Genomic DNA, 17,688 nt, shown 5'->3' on the forward strand with positions numbered 1-17,688 from the left:
TTAAGGTCATGGTTATTTTATGTACGTAAAATAAATGCTAATCTGGTGATAACATCTACATACTCTATATAAGTTATTCTAACAATTGATCATGGTGGGGTCCCCAGAAAGTGCCAACAAATTTAAATCAAAGACTTTAATATGATGAACTCCATCACGGAGATGCAGCAGGCACAGCCGGAGCCAAAACAACGTGCTTGTCATGAACTGAACGTAGTGTCACAATTCTGTCAAAGCAGCCATGCACACAAGCAACTTGCTGGAGGAAGAGAATTTCTGTGCGGAGGGTTTGTGGCAGTCATAATAAAACTGCACTAATACGCCTATGAGGGACCTCAACCCAGGCTCACAGTACGAGGTGCTGTGTACAGCCCAGTGACATATACTGATGACATCAGCAATTGTCAAAGTAAAGCAAAGGCCAAAGACCTGAGTGAACAAGTCAGCAACAGTCTAGTGTTTTACAGCGGAAGATAAGTGACTAGGAGGTGGTCACGATCGTACAGTCTGACTCCACAACTGTGTGGGTTACCCCAAGGGTGACAGTCCGTGAAGAGTGGAAGACAGAAGAGGATGAAGATGTACAGGCACAGGTCAATGCACTGATGGGACCCGAAAAAACCCAAACCGGAGATTGGTGACGGCATTATATTATGAGCTGTGGCCCTATTAATTTTATTGTTTGAGGCTTATAATCATAATATATAATCTCTGTAATTTAATATGAGAAAGGGGGGGGGGGGGGGTTTGTGATGGATGGTCAATTTGTTTATATTCTCTGTTTGATAATTCAGAATGTTATTTAACCCCTTAATGACCGGGCCTGACCTTAATGACCAAGCCAGATTTGTCAAATCTGGTATGTCTGACTTCATCAGAGAATAGCTCTGTGAACGTTTTGAATATCCAAGTAATTCTGACATTGTTTTTTCGTCACATGTTGCACTTTATTTTAGTGGTAAAAGTAGACTGATACAATTTGCGGAAATTAATAAAAAAATAGAAAAATGTAAGAAATTTTCTAAAAATTAACATTTTTCCCTATTTTTAACTGCAATAGGTCACATATGTACTTACATACTGTACAATTTTTTTAATTAAATATATATTTCCATCTCTTTACTCTATTTTGGCAGCACTTTTGAAAAATTTCAGCAATTTAGAGGACTTACAAATTGAATAATAATTTTATAAATTTTGAAGTACATTTTGTTTTCCTGCAGCAAGCCAGGTTTTCAGAGGCTCATAGGTCTCAGAGTGATGGAAACCCCCACAAATGACCCCATTTAGAAAACTAGACTACTTAAGGTATTTATCTAGGGGTATAGTAAGTATTAAGCATAACAGGTGAACAAAATGTAACTTTTTTTCATAAAAGTATCAGTTTGAAGACCGATTTCTTTGTAAAGCGAACAAAAAAATGAAGAAACACACCCCAAAATCTATCACCCTCTTTCTCCTGTTTTCAAAAATACCCACATTGTGGCCCTATTACGTTGTTTGGACACACGGCAGGGCCCCAAAGGAAGGGAGCACCCGGAGGCTTTCAGTACTCAGTTTGCTTGAAAATGTTTTAGGCCCCACTGTACATTTGGAGAAGCTTTGAGCTGCCAGAACAATAGAAACTCTCCATAAACGACCCCATTTCGAAAACTAGACCCCTTAAGGTATTTATCTAGGGTAGTTAGCATTTTGACCACACAGGTTTTTCGCTAAATATATTGGAATTAGTCTGTAAAAATTAAAATGTACTTTTTTTCTGAAACATAGAAATTTTTAATATTTACAAGGAATAACGAAGAAAATGCACCCCAACATTTGTAAAGCAATGTCTTCCGATTACGACAATACCCCATATGTGGTAATAAAATGCTGTTTGGACCCACAGCAGGGCTCAGAAGGGAAGGAGCGCCATTTGGATTTCTGATTTTGCTGGAATGGTTTTCGGTGCCATGTCGCATTTGCAATGCACTGGAGGGACCAAAACAGTAGAAACCCACCAAAAGTGACCCCATTTTGGAAAAACCTTCAAGGAATTTTTCTAGGGGTATAGTGAGCATTTAGATCCCACGGGTCTTTTGCAGAGTTTATTAGAATTAGGGCGCGAAAATTTATATCAAAATTTTTTCCACTAAAATGTTGAATTTTCTCATTTTCACAAGGGATAAAGGAGGAAAAAACCAAACCATTTTTTATAAAGCAATTTCTCCCGAGTACAGAAATACCCCACATGTGGACATACGTTTTTTCATTAGAAATGAATTAACCCTTTCAGGACTGTTCCATTTTTTGCTTTCTTATTTTAGATTTTCACTCCCCGCTTTCCAAGAGCCATAACTTTTTTATTTTTCCATCAATAGAGTGGTGTGATGGCTTATTTCTTGCGGGAGGAGTTGCAGTTTTTATTGGTACCATTTTTTAGTACATAAAAAGTGATTAAAAAGTTGTATTACATTTTTTTTTTTTTTCAGAGCTAAGGTGACAAAAAAAACAAAAAACTGCGATTTTGGCGGTTTCAATTATAATTTTTTTTTTTAAGGTGTTCTCTGTGCAAATTAAATAATGGTATATTGTAATAGTTCGGACTTTTACGGATGTAGCGATACCAATTTTGTTCATTTTTTTTTACATTACTTTAGAAGAAAAATGGGAAAAGGTGTTTTGTTTTTTTTTTAACTTTAAAAAAAAAATTCTCACTACTAAGAACTATAATTTTTCTACACATTTTATTAATCAATCCCCTTAGGGGACTTGATCCAGTGATCATTGGATCACTGGTACAATACACTGCAATACTAATGTATTGCAGTATATTGTTATTCTTACAGGCTTCTGTAACAGAGCGATCGCTGTACCTGTCCGTTAGTCCCGGGGGCCTGCTGTAATACACAGCTGACACCCGCAGCGTATGGAGTGGGCACAGCACGTGAGCCGGCTCCATACATCAACCGCCGCACCATGATGGCCAATTAAGTCATAGTGCGCAAAGGGGTTAGTGCACAGCGGATGGTTCAAAGTGAAAATTGAAATTTTCCACTGATATGCCATTTTAGTGCATAATATGTTGTGCGCAGTTTCTGCCACAGAAGACAAATGCCTCATAAAACGTTAAGCGGGTTCTCCCGGGTGTGGCGATGCCATATGGGTGGGCGCAAACTGCTGCTTGGGCACGCTGCAGGGCTCAGAAGGGAGTGAGCGCCATTTTGCTTTTGGAGCGCAGATTTTGCTTGGTAGTAGTTTTGTTTGGTGTTTTACTAGCATTTCCGTTTATAATGTGGGGGTATGTGTAATCTGTGCGGAGTAGATCCGGGCATAATAATGGGGTAAATAAATAATAATTCATAGATGTGTGGCCGGTGTCGCACTGATAAATGGCGCCCGATCTTATCCGCTTTTGGAACACACTGCACATTTTGCATCGCCATATTCTGAGAGACAGAACTTCTTTATTTTTTCACCACCGGAGCCGTGTGTTGCGGGACAATCTGTAGTTTTCATTGGTACCATTTTTGGGTACATGCGATTTTTTTTGATCACTTTTTATTCCATTTTTTTGCAATCCTGACCAGAAAACAGGAATTCCGACACCGTTTTTTAGGTTTTCTTTTTGCGGCGTTCACCGTACGATATAAATGACATTTTTACTTTATTCTGCGGGTTGGTACAATTACGGCGATACCATATGTATATATGTCTTTTCCCTTTTTTTTTTAGCGTTTGCACAATAAAATCACTTATTTATTAAAAAAAATAATTTGTGTCACCATATTCTGAGGGCCATAATTTTTTTTATTTTTTAGTCAAAAATATCTGTGTAAGGGCTTGTTTTTTTGCGGGACAGATTTAAGATTTTATTGGTACTATTTTTGGGTACATGCGACTTTTTGGTCACTTTTTATTCTTTATTTAGGGAGCGGTGATGACCAAAAAAATTGCGATTCTGTCGTCGTTTTTTTATTGATTTTTTTTTTTGGGGTGTTCATCGTGCAGGAAAAATAACATTACAGTTTTATAGTTGGGATCGTTACGAACGCGGTGATACCAAATATGTGTACTTTAACGTATTCAGTTTTTTTCTATAATAAAAGTCTTATTATAAGAAAAAAAAGCATTTTGTGTTTATATAACTTATCACTATTTTTTTTTTAAAACATTATTACTTTTTTTACTTGTCCCACTAGGGGACATTTAGACTTGCAGCTTTGATCGCTACTAGAGTACATTACACTACACACGTAGTGTAATGTACTCTGTCATTGTGACGTAACGGTCAGTCTGACAGGAAGCCGAGGAGGACCGGCCGGAGGCTGTTCCTCCGAGGCTTCCGTACATGGCAACCCGGAGGTCATTGTCTGACCTCCGATTGCCACGACAAGCATCGGTAGCCCCCACGATCACTTCGTGGGGGCTGCCGATGTGCTTCAAACCACTTAAATGCGGCGACGGCAATCCGTCGCCGCACTTAAGGGGTTAATTGCCGAAAGCAGCGGCGATGGTCCGCTGTCCAGCGAGACTGATGTGACAGCTGTCTAGGACAGCTGTCAGCGCGCGCCTGTCACTGTGTTTAAACAGAGTGAAAGTTTGAAATACTGACGAAAATGAACGTCATGGTGAGGGAACTAGCAGCCGACCAGGACGTTCATTTTCGTCATTGGTCGTGAAAGGGTTAATACAGGGTTAATGCAGAGATGTAATTTCTATTCCACCTGAAATGACCCCCACCCCCCATATTTTAGAAAATATAATCTTCGAAAGTTTCTTCTGTAACCTTGTAGCAGTCCGGCTGAATGCCCAAACATGAAGTTATCACATTCATTATTAATTTGTCTCCATTATTCACATACATATAGTGTTACTGCCATATTGTAAATGATTGCCTGAAATCAAGCCTATTCCCCCTTTTGAAAGATATTATTGTAATTGTTTTTGCCAATAAACCTCAGAGCAGTATTTATGAGCATACAAGCAATGTCTGTGTCTCTTACTTCTCTCCGATGTATATCGATATAATCTATGATCTGGAAACACTAGTCTCACGTTTCAGTCTAATATATTTTGAGCCCATACACAAGAGAACACAAACTGAGCATTAGAAGCCAATTAATATATAAAATGTACATTTTTTATTAAACACATATTACAAACAATGTTAAAATATACAAAGACAAGACTCTAGTAAGAACAGCGGAGCTAATAGTATTTGTAGCTAGCTCTGTTAAATGGGTATTGCTGGGGACCTAGAAAAGGGTGTTATCCTTGTGGTAACTGCAGAGCCTGTGCGAACATCTGCCGGGCAACTAACTTTTCCTCAGCCGATGGAGCACGACAGTTTGACATTAGAGAATATATCTCGTGTAGCACGACACATGTGGTATATTATGCCACATGTGGGTGCTCTAAAATATATGTAGGACTGACCTCCAGAGCACTGAGAATTCGCACAAGGGAACACGTGCGTGATATTTTGGGGGCTAGCGAAGTGGAGGATTCAACACAATTAAAAACTTTACCTACACACTTCAAATTGCATCATGACTCTAACCCCAAATCATTCTCAGTTAGAGGCATTGACAGTTTATTGTGGCATCAGGGGGGGTAATGTGAAGAAAGTGTTGGCTCAAAGGGAATGCAAGTGGATTATCATGTTGGGATCTATGACACCCCAGGGACTGAACGAAAATCTTAGTTTTGTTCCATTTCTGTAAACTCTACCTTCCATTTGTTTTTATCTTTTAGTAATTATATGTTGTCTTGTATGTGTTTTTTATTAGGTACCGTGGTTGTTACATAAAGTGCCCTTTGTTCGATACTTGGAATGGGAGTGAATCGCTTGAATTCCCATCTGGATAGTACATACGATGATATTGTGTTTTAGATAAATGTGGATATTCTGTCTTACCATTGTTAAGTGTTCCGTATTCAGTCACGAAACTGAACATATAGGTGTTCTATAAATCATTCACCATTTTTGGACACAAGTGGTTAATTATAAGTACATAACAACTAATATATACTCGTAGTTTAGGCATGTCCTTTTTAAGTATATTACGCTATATGTGCATGATTATTATATATATATATATGTACGTCACTAATCACTCATCACTTTTTAGTATAATTGTTTTATTATAATTGTATAAACAATTGATATATATTTATTCTGAGTGTGCTTTGGTCAGAGTTAGTGTATCTCTTTGTATACAAGTAACTATCACTAATTTGTATATGGATGTTAGTGTGTCTCTTTTTCCGTATAATCTATATGGGTCTTTACTGTATAATGGGTCGTGTAGTACCCCTTAATTTTTTGATTTGTACGTTGGTAATTGTCATACACGGATTTACTCATGTGTATACTTTGATTATATATTCTTCTACTCACTATTTATTTGGGGGTTTTTTCTGCACATTTATTCAATCTTTTCACTTCCGTCATACTTTTATTTCATAATATCATCGGTTTTGTCTTTATTATCACTTTTTCTGCTTTATACGTATTCCATTTTTCCACATATATAGCGCATGTAATATGGGAATATACGAGTCCGAGCATATATGAATATCCCTGGAGATAGAGAAGCTGTAACTTATTCTAGACACCACGGTCATATCTTGGATGTTGTGGGTAATATGGCTGCTTAGATCGCTATAAATTAACGAAATGGTCCACATTGACACAGGATATGGAGGTAATAAACCAATGTACATAATCACATTCACTCACATTTTCTACAATTGATGTGGTGCGCATGCTCGTTGCGGCGGCTGCTGGCGACGCTTCCCCCCTCCGTCTCCAAGGGCGCACTGCGCATGTCCGGAACTCCTGTTACGCGTCGGGAGTCCGGATGTGTGCTGCCGTGCCTGGAGCCGGAAGTGGGGATTGCCTCGCTTCCGGTCGTTCCGGCGAGGATGCGCCAGTGCACATCATATTGGAAGATTTCATCCTTGGTGGACTATATAAGGGCTGCTTGAGTGAGTACATACATACATATCCCCCTGAGGAAGCACTCGTGGCGAAACGCGCGTCGGGGTTCATGCGGAGGAGCGGACATCGCTAATCATCGTTTTCTGCTATCTATGGGTAAGGCTGCTGCTATATACATCACTTCTATATGCACTGTCACTTTATCGTACTCTTCCTCCTTTTGCGTACTAACATTGAATATATTTGCAAAGTATACACACTGGAGTTGGGAGCACTTCCCATTAGGAGGGTAGATTTATATTTATTTAAATAGACTATTTTTTACAACCTGCAAAACCCATTTAACAGAGTTAGCTACAAATACTATTAGCTCCGCTGTTCTTACTAGAGTCTTGTCTTTGTATATTTTAACATTGTTTGTAATATGTGTTTAATAAAAAATTATATTATAAATACGTTTTATATATTAATTGGCTTCTAATGCTCAGTTTGTGTTCTCTTGTGTATGGACTATTTCATGGAGCTGCCTATATGAGATGGGGGGGATGTTTATGGTATAAACGGTGCCCAGCCCTTATTACAAATGTGTTTGGAGTCTATATATTGATTCTAATATATTTTGAAGAAGATGGGGAGTATGACCCCCTGCCGTCATATATGACTAGACACAATGCTTGTCTATCTGTAGCATGTATCCAAGGAGCAGCAACTGCTGCAAACTTGTGTATGCAGCGGCTATTGAAACCTAGGCGCATAAGGGTGTGTTCACATCTGTGTCAAAGGCTCCGTCAGAAGTCTCCGTCGCAGTTTCCGTTGTTTTTGCCAGACTAAATAGAACAAAATGCAGCGCTAGTTTGTCTGACAAAATGACGGAACCCATTAAAGTCAAGGCGATGGATCTGGCCTTTTCGTTGAGGATATTGTTCAAGACCATTTGCAAACTTGTTTTTTTATTTTAGATGCATTAAAGCAAAGAAAAACAAATAAAAGTTATATAAACCTAAACATTTTCATTGCTCGCAATAAGATGAACCAAAACAAAAAAACATACCCCCTTTTTGGACTTTTTTTCCTCATCGGAACTTTGTGAAGACAAAGGAAGTACTGAAAATATAAGAACAAACAAAAAAACATAGTATAGTGTCACTAATTTCACTTCAATCTGTACAAAAGGCTTATAACGGGCTAATCCATTTGCCACTTATACAAAATACAATACAAGAGGTTCAAGGGCCATGCTTTTGTCTTTATTGCTAAAATAAAAGTGCATTATAAGCTTGTGTCCAATTCCCTAATATACTTTTAAAATTGCTAAAAGAACGAAAAAACTGTTTTTTGTAGAACTTAGTGAGTAAAGCTACTAAAATCAAACATATTAACCTCTTGGTGGGGCTGGGCAATTAATCTAAAATGAAACCAAACCGACATTCAGCGCAATAAGCCGAAATGCACAAGATGACATCTGTTATTTCAAATTTTTCCCCCCGGTTTAAACGGAGTCTGCATCTTCAGGACGCTGATGCAGTTGAATCCAATGGTAGAGCAGTAAGCTGTAAAGGTCCCTGCTCTATGATTCACTATGTATCGACGAACACGAGGCAGTGACGTCATTGCGCCTGCCCGTGCCGAGCCGCACAGACATCACCTCCACTCATCGTTAGAACAGGGTTAGGGGAGTATGTATATTATTTTTATCAGACACAATTCGGGCTGTATGGGGGCAGCTCTAGGGGGGCATTATGCTGTGTGAGGGCAAGTCTGGAGCATTCTAATGTGTGGCCGGCAGCTACGGGGGTCATTATACTGTGTGGCCGGCAGCTACGGGGGTCATTATACGGTGTGGCCGGCAGCTACGGGGGTCATTATACGGTGTGGCCGGCAGCTACGGGGGTCATTATACGGTGTGGCCGGCAGCTACGGGGGTCATTATACGGTGTGGCCGGCAGCTACGGGGGTCATTATACGGTGTGGCCGGCAGCTACGGGGGTCATTATACGGTGTGGCCGGCAGCTACGGGGGTCATTATACGGTGTGGCCGGCAGCTACGGGGGTCATTATACGGTGTGGCCGGCAGCTACGGGGGTCATTATACGGTGTGGCCGGCAGCTACGGGGGGCATTATACGGTGTGGCCGGCAGCTACGGGGGGCATTATACGTGTGGCCGCCAGCTACGGGGGGCATTATACGGCGTGGCCGCCAGCTACGGGGCGCTTTATACGGTGTGGCCGCCAGCTACGGGGGGCTTTATACGGTGTGGCCGCCAGCTACGGGGGGCTTTATACGGTGTGGCCGCCAGCTACGGGGGGCATTATATGGTGTGGCCGCCAGCTACGGGGAGCATTATACGGTGTGGCGGCAGCTACGGGGGGGCATTATACGGTGTGGCGGCAGCTACCGGGGGGGCATTACACTGTGGCGGCAGCTACCGGGGGGGCATTACACTGTGGCGGCAGCTACCGGGGGGGGGCATTACACTGTGGCTGCAGCTACCGGGGGGGGGGGGGGGGACGACGACATTACACTGTGGCGGCAGCTACCGGGGGGGCATTACACTTTGGCGGCAGCTGCCGGGGGGGGCATTACACTGTGGCGGCAGCTACCGGGGGGGGGGGGCGGCATTACACTGTGGCGGCAGCTACCGGGGGGGGGGGGGGGGGCATTACACTGTGGCGGCAGCTACCGGGGGCGGGCATTACACTGTGGCGGCAGCTACCGGGGGGCAGGGGGATTCATTACACTGTGGCGGCAGCTACCGGGGGGGGGGGGGGGGAATTCATTACACTGTGGCGGCAGCTACCGGGGGGGGGGGGAATTCATTACACTGTGGCGGCAGCTACCGGGGGGGGGGGGGGAATTACACTGTGGCGGCAGCTACCAGGGGGGGGAATTACACTGTGGCGGGAGCTACCAGGGGGGGGGGGGCATTACACTGTGGCGGCAGCTACCCGGGGGGGACATTACACTGTGGCGGCAGCTACCGGGGGGGATTACACTGTGGCGGCAGCTAACGGGGGGCATTACACTGTGGCGGCAGCTACCGGGGGGCATTAGACTGTGGCGGCAGCTACCGGGGGGCATTACACTGTGGCGGCAGCTACCGGGGGAGGGGGGCATTACACTGTGGCGGCAGCTACCGGGGGGGGGCATTACACTGTGCCGGCAGCTACCGGGGGGCATTACACTGTGGCGGCAGCTGCCAGGGGGCATTACACTGTGGCGGCAGCTGCCGGGGCCATTACACTGTGGCGGCAGCTGCCGGGGGGCATTACAATGTGGTGGCAGCTGCCGGGGGCATTACAATGTGGCGGCAGTTGCCGGGGGCATTACAATGTGGCGGCAGTTGCCGGGGGGCATTACAATGTGGCGGCAGTTGCCGGGGGCATTACACTGTGTGGTGGCATTATACTGGGGAATGTAATGGTCACGATTTGTTGGTGTATTTATCCTGATATAGACATGCAGTTTGTAGTAATATGGCAGGTTGTGTAGAGAGTCTCGCATAACACTTACATTCCATGAGATTATAAGATGTGAAATGCTATATTTGAAAGTCTTAAAGCTGTCCCCAGCGATTAAAGGCTTGCTGGAGACTCATACGACATCGGAGTCCCTACATTTAATGCATAAAAGATGGGCACTGTACGAGTATCACTGTTTTCAGTGTATTCCAGGGGGATCAGCGTTCTGATCCATTGAAATGTCCCATACGAATTTCCACACTCGACAGATAGGGAGAGCCGCTATGTGGGTATACACTAAAAAAAATTCATTTGAATGCCTACTAATTATAATACACATCCCACCACCTTATGGTACTACAGTTTTCTCTCAAGCATAAGAGTCGGTAACATGGAGTCTGAATTTAATTTTGTTGTTTATGGGGACTTTAATAACTACTTTGATTTGGAGATGGATAAATTCCCTCCTAGACCTCATTCTGTGGGAACTGCGGCGACACCCTTTGGGAGAATGCTCCGAGAGATAGGGCTGGAGGATGCGTGGTGGAATAAATGTCCAACTTCATATTCATGCTGCCATACATATCCGAGGTGAAATATTTGCCTAGATCTCTCAGATCACTCTCCCATCTCCGTAAGACTGCAGCTGATCCCAATGGTACCAAGAACGTTGTTAGGTTGGCGACTGATAGAACAGAGATTGTGGATTCTCTTAAATTAATTCTATCAGTTTAATGAAAATAGTGGCTCTCCCGGCATGATATGGGACACTACGAAAGCGTATATGCGAGGGGTCTTTATAAAAAATTGCAGGTATTAAAACACGCTACAACTTGAGGTGACACTTCGTATCCACCACTCTATGAGTGAGGCGGTTCATGTGGTATCGCTACCTACTAATAAAGCATGGAAAGAGGCACAGCGCACACACAAATTTGCAATGGAAAAGCCAAATAAGAAAACGTTTCTTTAGCAGCAGTTTTATGAAGGTGGCGAACAAATTGTACATATTTTGGCCTCTATAGCTGGGGCGCAGCAGCCCTAAAGTTATGTCCATAGGTTGATGGGGGTGGATGGTGTTGAGGTGGAAGGAACCACGAAGGTTCTGCTTCCTAGGCTGACACAGGAGGAGAGAGATCGATTGGAGGGGTCTATCACCCTTGAACAGCTACAGGAGGCAATTGGTAGTATGAAAAATGATAAGGCACAAGGTGCATACGGCATTCCTGCTGAGCTAAACTAACTATATGGGAAGGACCGGCTTTCCAAATTATTAGAGGTATATGAGGAATCCCTTAAAAATGGGCTCTCTTCCTAGGTCTCTTTATGAGGAAATTGTTGTGGTACTGCCTAAAACCGGATAAAGACCCGAGTCTCCCAAGCTCGACAGACTGATCTCTCTTCTCACGTCAGATGTAAAGATACTGGCCAAAGTACTTGCTGATAGGCTGCCCGGAGTAATCACTTCAGTAATTCATCCTGACCAGTCGGGCTTTATGCTAGCGAAATCTACAGCGGTCAATTTGAGAAGACCGTTTTTGAATCTCCAGGGTAGCTCTCATAGCAAAGCTGGTCTCTTGATGCCGCCAAGGCTTTAGATAGCGTTGAATGGGGCAATGGGCTGTATTCGAGAAGATGGGCTTTGGACCCTCCGGTGGGTCAAATTGTCATATGTAGCGCCCAGAGCCAGAATTAGAGCCAATAATGCATACTCTGATGTCTTTACTCTAGAGAGGAAACTGCCAGGGGTGCCCTCTCCCGCCACTCTTGTTCGCAGTAGGTATTGTGCCCTTGGCAGATAAATTGAGAATGACGAAAGATATTAAGTGTTTCAAGTATAGATATTGGGAGAAGCGGATAGCCCTCTACGCTGATTACCTATTACTATTTGTGGAAGATATGCGTGGTTCTTTGGGGAGTATTACCTTCATCATAGACCAATTTGGTATATATTCAGGACTTTGCATCAATTGGACCAAATCCACCCGATTACCAATGGAACCCAATGCAATACCTCAGCTCAACCAACTGATTATACCAAAAGTAGATAAATTTATCTGGGCATTTGGGTCCCAAGAAGTTACAGAAAATGTACCCCTAAATGTGATGCCGATGATAGAAAAACTGTGGCATAAAGTAGATGCTTGGGTAAAACTGTCAACATCTATGATGGGACGAGCAAACGTGGTGAAGAGGACCAATGTCACAACTGCTGTATATATTGCATAATGGACAGGTGTGGCTTCAGACTAATCTGTTCAAGACTGCACATGGGATCTTATATGGAAAAAGGGAACTCCATGTATCAAACTAGAGAAACTACAGATTGCAAAAATAGAGGGGTTGGCATCACAACTTCAGTATATGCAGCCCTGGGATTTAGAACAGGGGCAAGGCTCTAATTATAAAGTCCTCAAATGTTCTGGGAGGCAGATCAGTACTGGAATCACGTAGGTTGCGATTAATATTCCCTACATTGCCAACAATTATTTTGTTTCATAGAATCTAGGAGAGCTGGAAATCACTCCTAAATCTTTCAGGATATACTCGATATACACCCATATGAAATTCCACAAGAGTAGGATTATCCCATATTTTGGAGTGTTCTGAAGGCTGGATACAGGAAGGTGTTAAATATGTATATCAGTTGTAATTTTTGGAATGATTTGAACCCATCGTCATCATACAAGACGACTAGTCTCTGCCTCATGCAGTCTTCTATAGATACCTACAGCTGAGACATGTGGCTCAAAGTCAGTATAGAGATATTTCTACAAATAAGTGCAAGACATAAATGTTAGATCACACTGTAAAAGCGGAAACATCACGTACTTTAATCTAGAGTATAAATGGCTCCTGCCAAGGGTTTTGGGTGACCCAACATTGAGACTAAAGGAGCAATAGGAGGTTGATGTACGTCCCACGTCAAACGAGACTTGGAATAAAGTATTAGAAATCGCACCTAAGCTGCCTCTTAGTGTTGCTCAGAAGATCACAATTATACCTTATTCATAGGGTTAATCGTACACCATACCTGATGTGCTAAATTTCCCAGATGCCCTGCACCTAATGCCGACTTGTCACATATGCTATGGACATGCCCTTTATTGTCATCATATTTGAATGGTATCTACGCATTAATTCAAAAGGTCTTTGGTCAACAGATTCTAAAAGCCCTTTGGAGGTACTTTTCGGGATATGTAGAGGAACTGCCCTTTTCGGAGATGCCAAAACTAGTAGTGGTAAAAATTTTATACTTGGCCAGGAAAACTTGCCACACATTGGTTAGATGATGCGCTTCCCTCAGTAGAAGTATTTTTAGGAGTAATGAATTCTGTGATTTTGTTAGAGAGGGGTGTATATATGAAACATGACACTATGTAAGTTTGAACAACAATGGGGGACAGTGGATCGAAATGCCAGGAATGGCATTGCAGGAGTTTCTCAGAGGCAGACTTTCATCACATTTGACGGCTTTCCGGAAAAAAGCCTAACAGAAACGAAGCGGCTGAGCGCTCACACAAACACTTCGTTTTAGCGATTGGTGGGGGTCTCGGTGCTCCAATCAAATCTTCTGATATGTCACTATGACATGTCAGAAGTTTGTTTAAAGAGGCTCTGTCACCACATTATAAGTGCCCTATCTCCTACATAAGGAGATTGGCGCTATAATGTAGGTGACAGTAACGCTTTTTATTTAAAAAAAAACGATCTATTTTTACCACTTTATTAGCGATTTTGGTTTATGCTAAGGAGTTTCTTAATGCCCAAGTGGGCGTGTTTTTACTTTCGACCAAGTGGGCGTTGTACAGAGGAGTTTATGACGCTGACCAATCAGAGTCATGCGCTCCTCTCCATTCACTTACACAGCAGCATCGCGTTCTTACTAGAACACGATGTGCAGCCACATACACAGACATTAACGTTAATCAAGTGTCCTGATAATGAATATACATGACCTCCAGCCTGGACGTCATGTGTATTCAGAATCCTGACACTTCTGAATCTTTTCTGTGAGATTTACAGCAAGGGAAACAAAATCTCGTTTACCTCGTAATCTCGCGAGATTACGCGTGGCTGCCTGGAATCTCACAGAAAAGATTCAGAAGTGTCAGGATTCTGAATACACATGACGTCCAGGCTGGAGGTCATGTATATTCATCATCAGGACACTTGATTAACGTTAATGTCTGTATGTGGCTGCACATCGTGTTCTAGTAAGAACGCGATGCTGCTGTGTAAATGAATGGAGAGGAGTGTATGACGCTGACTGGTCACTGATTGGTCAGCGTCATACACTCTGTACAACGCCCACTTGGTCTAAAGTAAAAACACGCCCACTTGGGCATTAAGAAACTCATTAACAAAGCTAAAAATCGACAATAAAGTGGTTTCAAATAGATTGTTTTTCTAAATAAAAAGCATTACTGTCACCTACATTATAGCGCCGATCTCCTTATGTAGGAGATAGGGCACTTATAATGTGGTGACCGAGCCTCTTTAACGTTTAGTTACCCTCTAAGTTCTCTTGGATAAGGAGGTTGTAATAACCTTACTCTCCTTTAATATGTATTATTGCACAGAGACCTAGGGATGGGGTTGGGGGGGGGGGGGGGATACGGATGGCTTTGATACTCTTTTTGTATATGATGTTATAAACTGTTCATTTTGTATGTATATTAAAAAGCAAATTGTGTCTCAAAAAAAAATAGTTAAAAAACAAACTACCTTTTCTTATTTTTCCTCAAGCACAATGTAAAAAAAAATAAAAAAAATTAACATAGCTGGTATCAACGCACCCGAAAAACTCAACTATTACAATATATCATTGTTTAGTCCGCACGGTGAATGGCATAAAAAAAAATTAAACTGACAGAATCGCTGTGTTTTTGGTCACAACTGGAAAAAAAAAAAGGGATCAAAATGTCTCATATACCCCAAATTGGTACTAAGAGGATCTACAGCTCGCCCCGCAAAACATAAGCCCTCATACAGCTCAAATCGACGGAAAAATAAAAAGTTATGGCTCTCAGAATATGGCAACAAAACTCACATTTTATTTATTTATTTATTTAAAGTTTTTTCCTAGTAGTAAAACATAAAAAAAACCCGATACAAACAAAAAGGTACTACCGTAAATCATATTGACCCGCAGAATAAAGTTAACATGCTGTTTTTACCATGCAGTGAACGCCGTAAACACAACCCCCCCCCCAAAAAAATGTAGAAATTGCTTTTTTCTAATTCCACCCCACAAATATTTTTTCCCAGTTTCCCGACTACATTATATGGCACAAAAAATTAAGTTATCAAAATGTACAACTCGTCCCACAAAAAACAAGCCCTCATACAGAAATATTGATGGAAAAATAAAGTTACGGCTTTTGGAAGGTTGGGAGGAAAAAAAAACTAAAAATGGCTGCGGCTGAAAAAGGGTTAAAATCCTGTAAAATGCCCATCTGTTTAAAAAGCTCCCAAAAGGCTGTTTTGATTACTTTTTTGAGAGGGGCAGTTTTTAAAATGGGGGGAATTCAAAGGGTATTTCTAACGTATAGTACCCCTTAAAGTAACTTCAGAAATGAAAAACTAGGTGTTGGAAATTTCCTTAAAAAATGACTGCTAAACAAAATAAAAGTATGTTAAAAAAAGAATGAGGTCATCATAGAGTAGACGTGTTAAATGTTAATTAGTAGCTATTTGTTGTGGACTATTTTAAAAAAATCGAATTTCACCACATTTTCTCAAAATTTGGCTATTTTCTACAAGCGAACAATGAAAGTTTCAAACAAATTTTACCACTAACAAATGTGGAATTTATTCACCCACAAATGCAACGTGAGAAAGGTCCTATTGGTCTGAAACGTCACATTTGTGGGTGAATAAATGCCACTTGTCTTTGGATGTGCTGCCTTGTCTCTTATGTGTGGATCATACCTATGGGACTTGGGTGCAAGCCTCAAAACAACCTGATCCAGTTATATTGAAATTATTTTAGGTCTCCTGTTCTTTGACATTTTTCCTTTTTTTAATTATTCTAACATGCCACAATTTATCTTCCTCACATATTCAACGTATAAGGTACAGTACAGGCCCATCGCAGTCTATTGCCACTGTATTAAGGATCTTTAAAAGGACCCGTAATACAGATATGTGCATAGGCCCATAGGCCCCATGCACACGAACATAAAAACGCCCGTAATTACGGCACGTTTTTACAGGCCCATGGACTTCTATTGGCCACGGGTACCTCCCCGTATGCGTGCCGTTGAAAAATATAGAACATGTCCTATTTCAGGCCGTAATAACGGCACGGGCAGGCCCATAGAAGTCTATGGGGCTCCCGTAATTACAGGTGACTACGTGTGTGTGCACCCGTAATTACGGGAGCGTTGCTAGGCGACGTCAGTAAATAGTCACTGTCCAGAGTGCTGAAAGAGTTAAACGATCGGCAGTAACTGTTTCAGCACCCTGGACAGTGACTTCCGATCACAATATAGATCAAAGTGTAAAAAAAATAAATAAATAAAAAAAAGAAGACGTTTCAGCCCATGTGACCGCTGCAGCCAATCACAGGCCAATCACAGGCTGCAGCGGTCAGGCCTCATGCACACGACCGTAAAAACTCCCGTTATTACGGGTCGTAATTACGACCCCTAATAACGGGCTCATAGACTTCTATTGGCGACGGGTGCCTTCCCGTTTTCTCACGGGAAGGTGCCCGTGCCGTTGAAAAAGATAGACCATGTCCTATTTCAGGCCGTAATAACGGCACGGACAGTCCATAGAAGTCTATGGAGCTCTCGTAATGACGGGTGGCTACATGTGTGCACCCGTCATTACGGCAGCGTTGCTAAGCGACGTCAGTAAATAGTCACTGTCCAGGGAGCTGAAAGAGTTAACTGATCGGCAGTAACTCTTTCAGCACCCTGGACAGTGACTACCGATCAGTATAACCTGTAAAAAATAAAAATAAAAGACGTTCATACTTACCGACAACTTCCTGCTTCCTCCAGTCCGGTCTCCCGCCCGTTGCCTTGGTGACGCGTCTCTCTCGACATCCGGCCCGACGTCCTGGATGACGTTTCAGGCCATGTGACCGCTGCAGCCAATCACAGGTCAATCACAGGCTGCAGCGGTCACATGGACTGCCGCGTCATCCAGGCATGTCGGGCTGGATGTGAAGAGAGGGACGCGTCACCAAGACAACGGCCGGGTAAGTATGAATTTCTTTAACTTTTATTACAGAAAAGGCTGTCCCTTCTCTCTATCCTGCACTGATAGAGAGAAGGGGCTGCCGATTAGTG

General features: G+C 42.4%; 1 protein-coding gene across 1 annotated transcript in view; it reads right to left on the bottom strand.

Moving 5' to 3' along the window:
* Positions 1-17,688, bottom strand: part of SYCP2L (synaptonemal complex protein 2 like) — a 344,080-nt gene that overhangs the window by 140,548 nt on the left and 185,844 nt on the right. Inside the window, exon 26 of the mRNA XM_075828429.1 lies at positions 7,977-8,029. Within this exon, the coding sequence (XP_075684544.1) occupies positions 7,977-8,029 (53 nt within the window). The remainder of the gene's footprint in view (positions 1-7,976; positions 8,030-17,688) is intronic.

Source organism: Rhinoderma darwinii, chromosome 5 (assembly GCF_050947455.1).
Source record: "Rhinoderma darwinii isolate aRhiDar2 chromosome 5, aRhiDar2.hap1, whole genome shotgun sequence".
Lineage (NCBI taxonomy): Eukaryota > Metazoa > Chordata > Amphibia > Anura > Rhinodermatidae > Rhinoderma > Rhinoderma darwinii.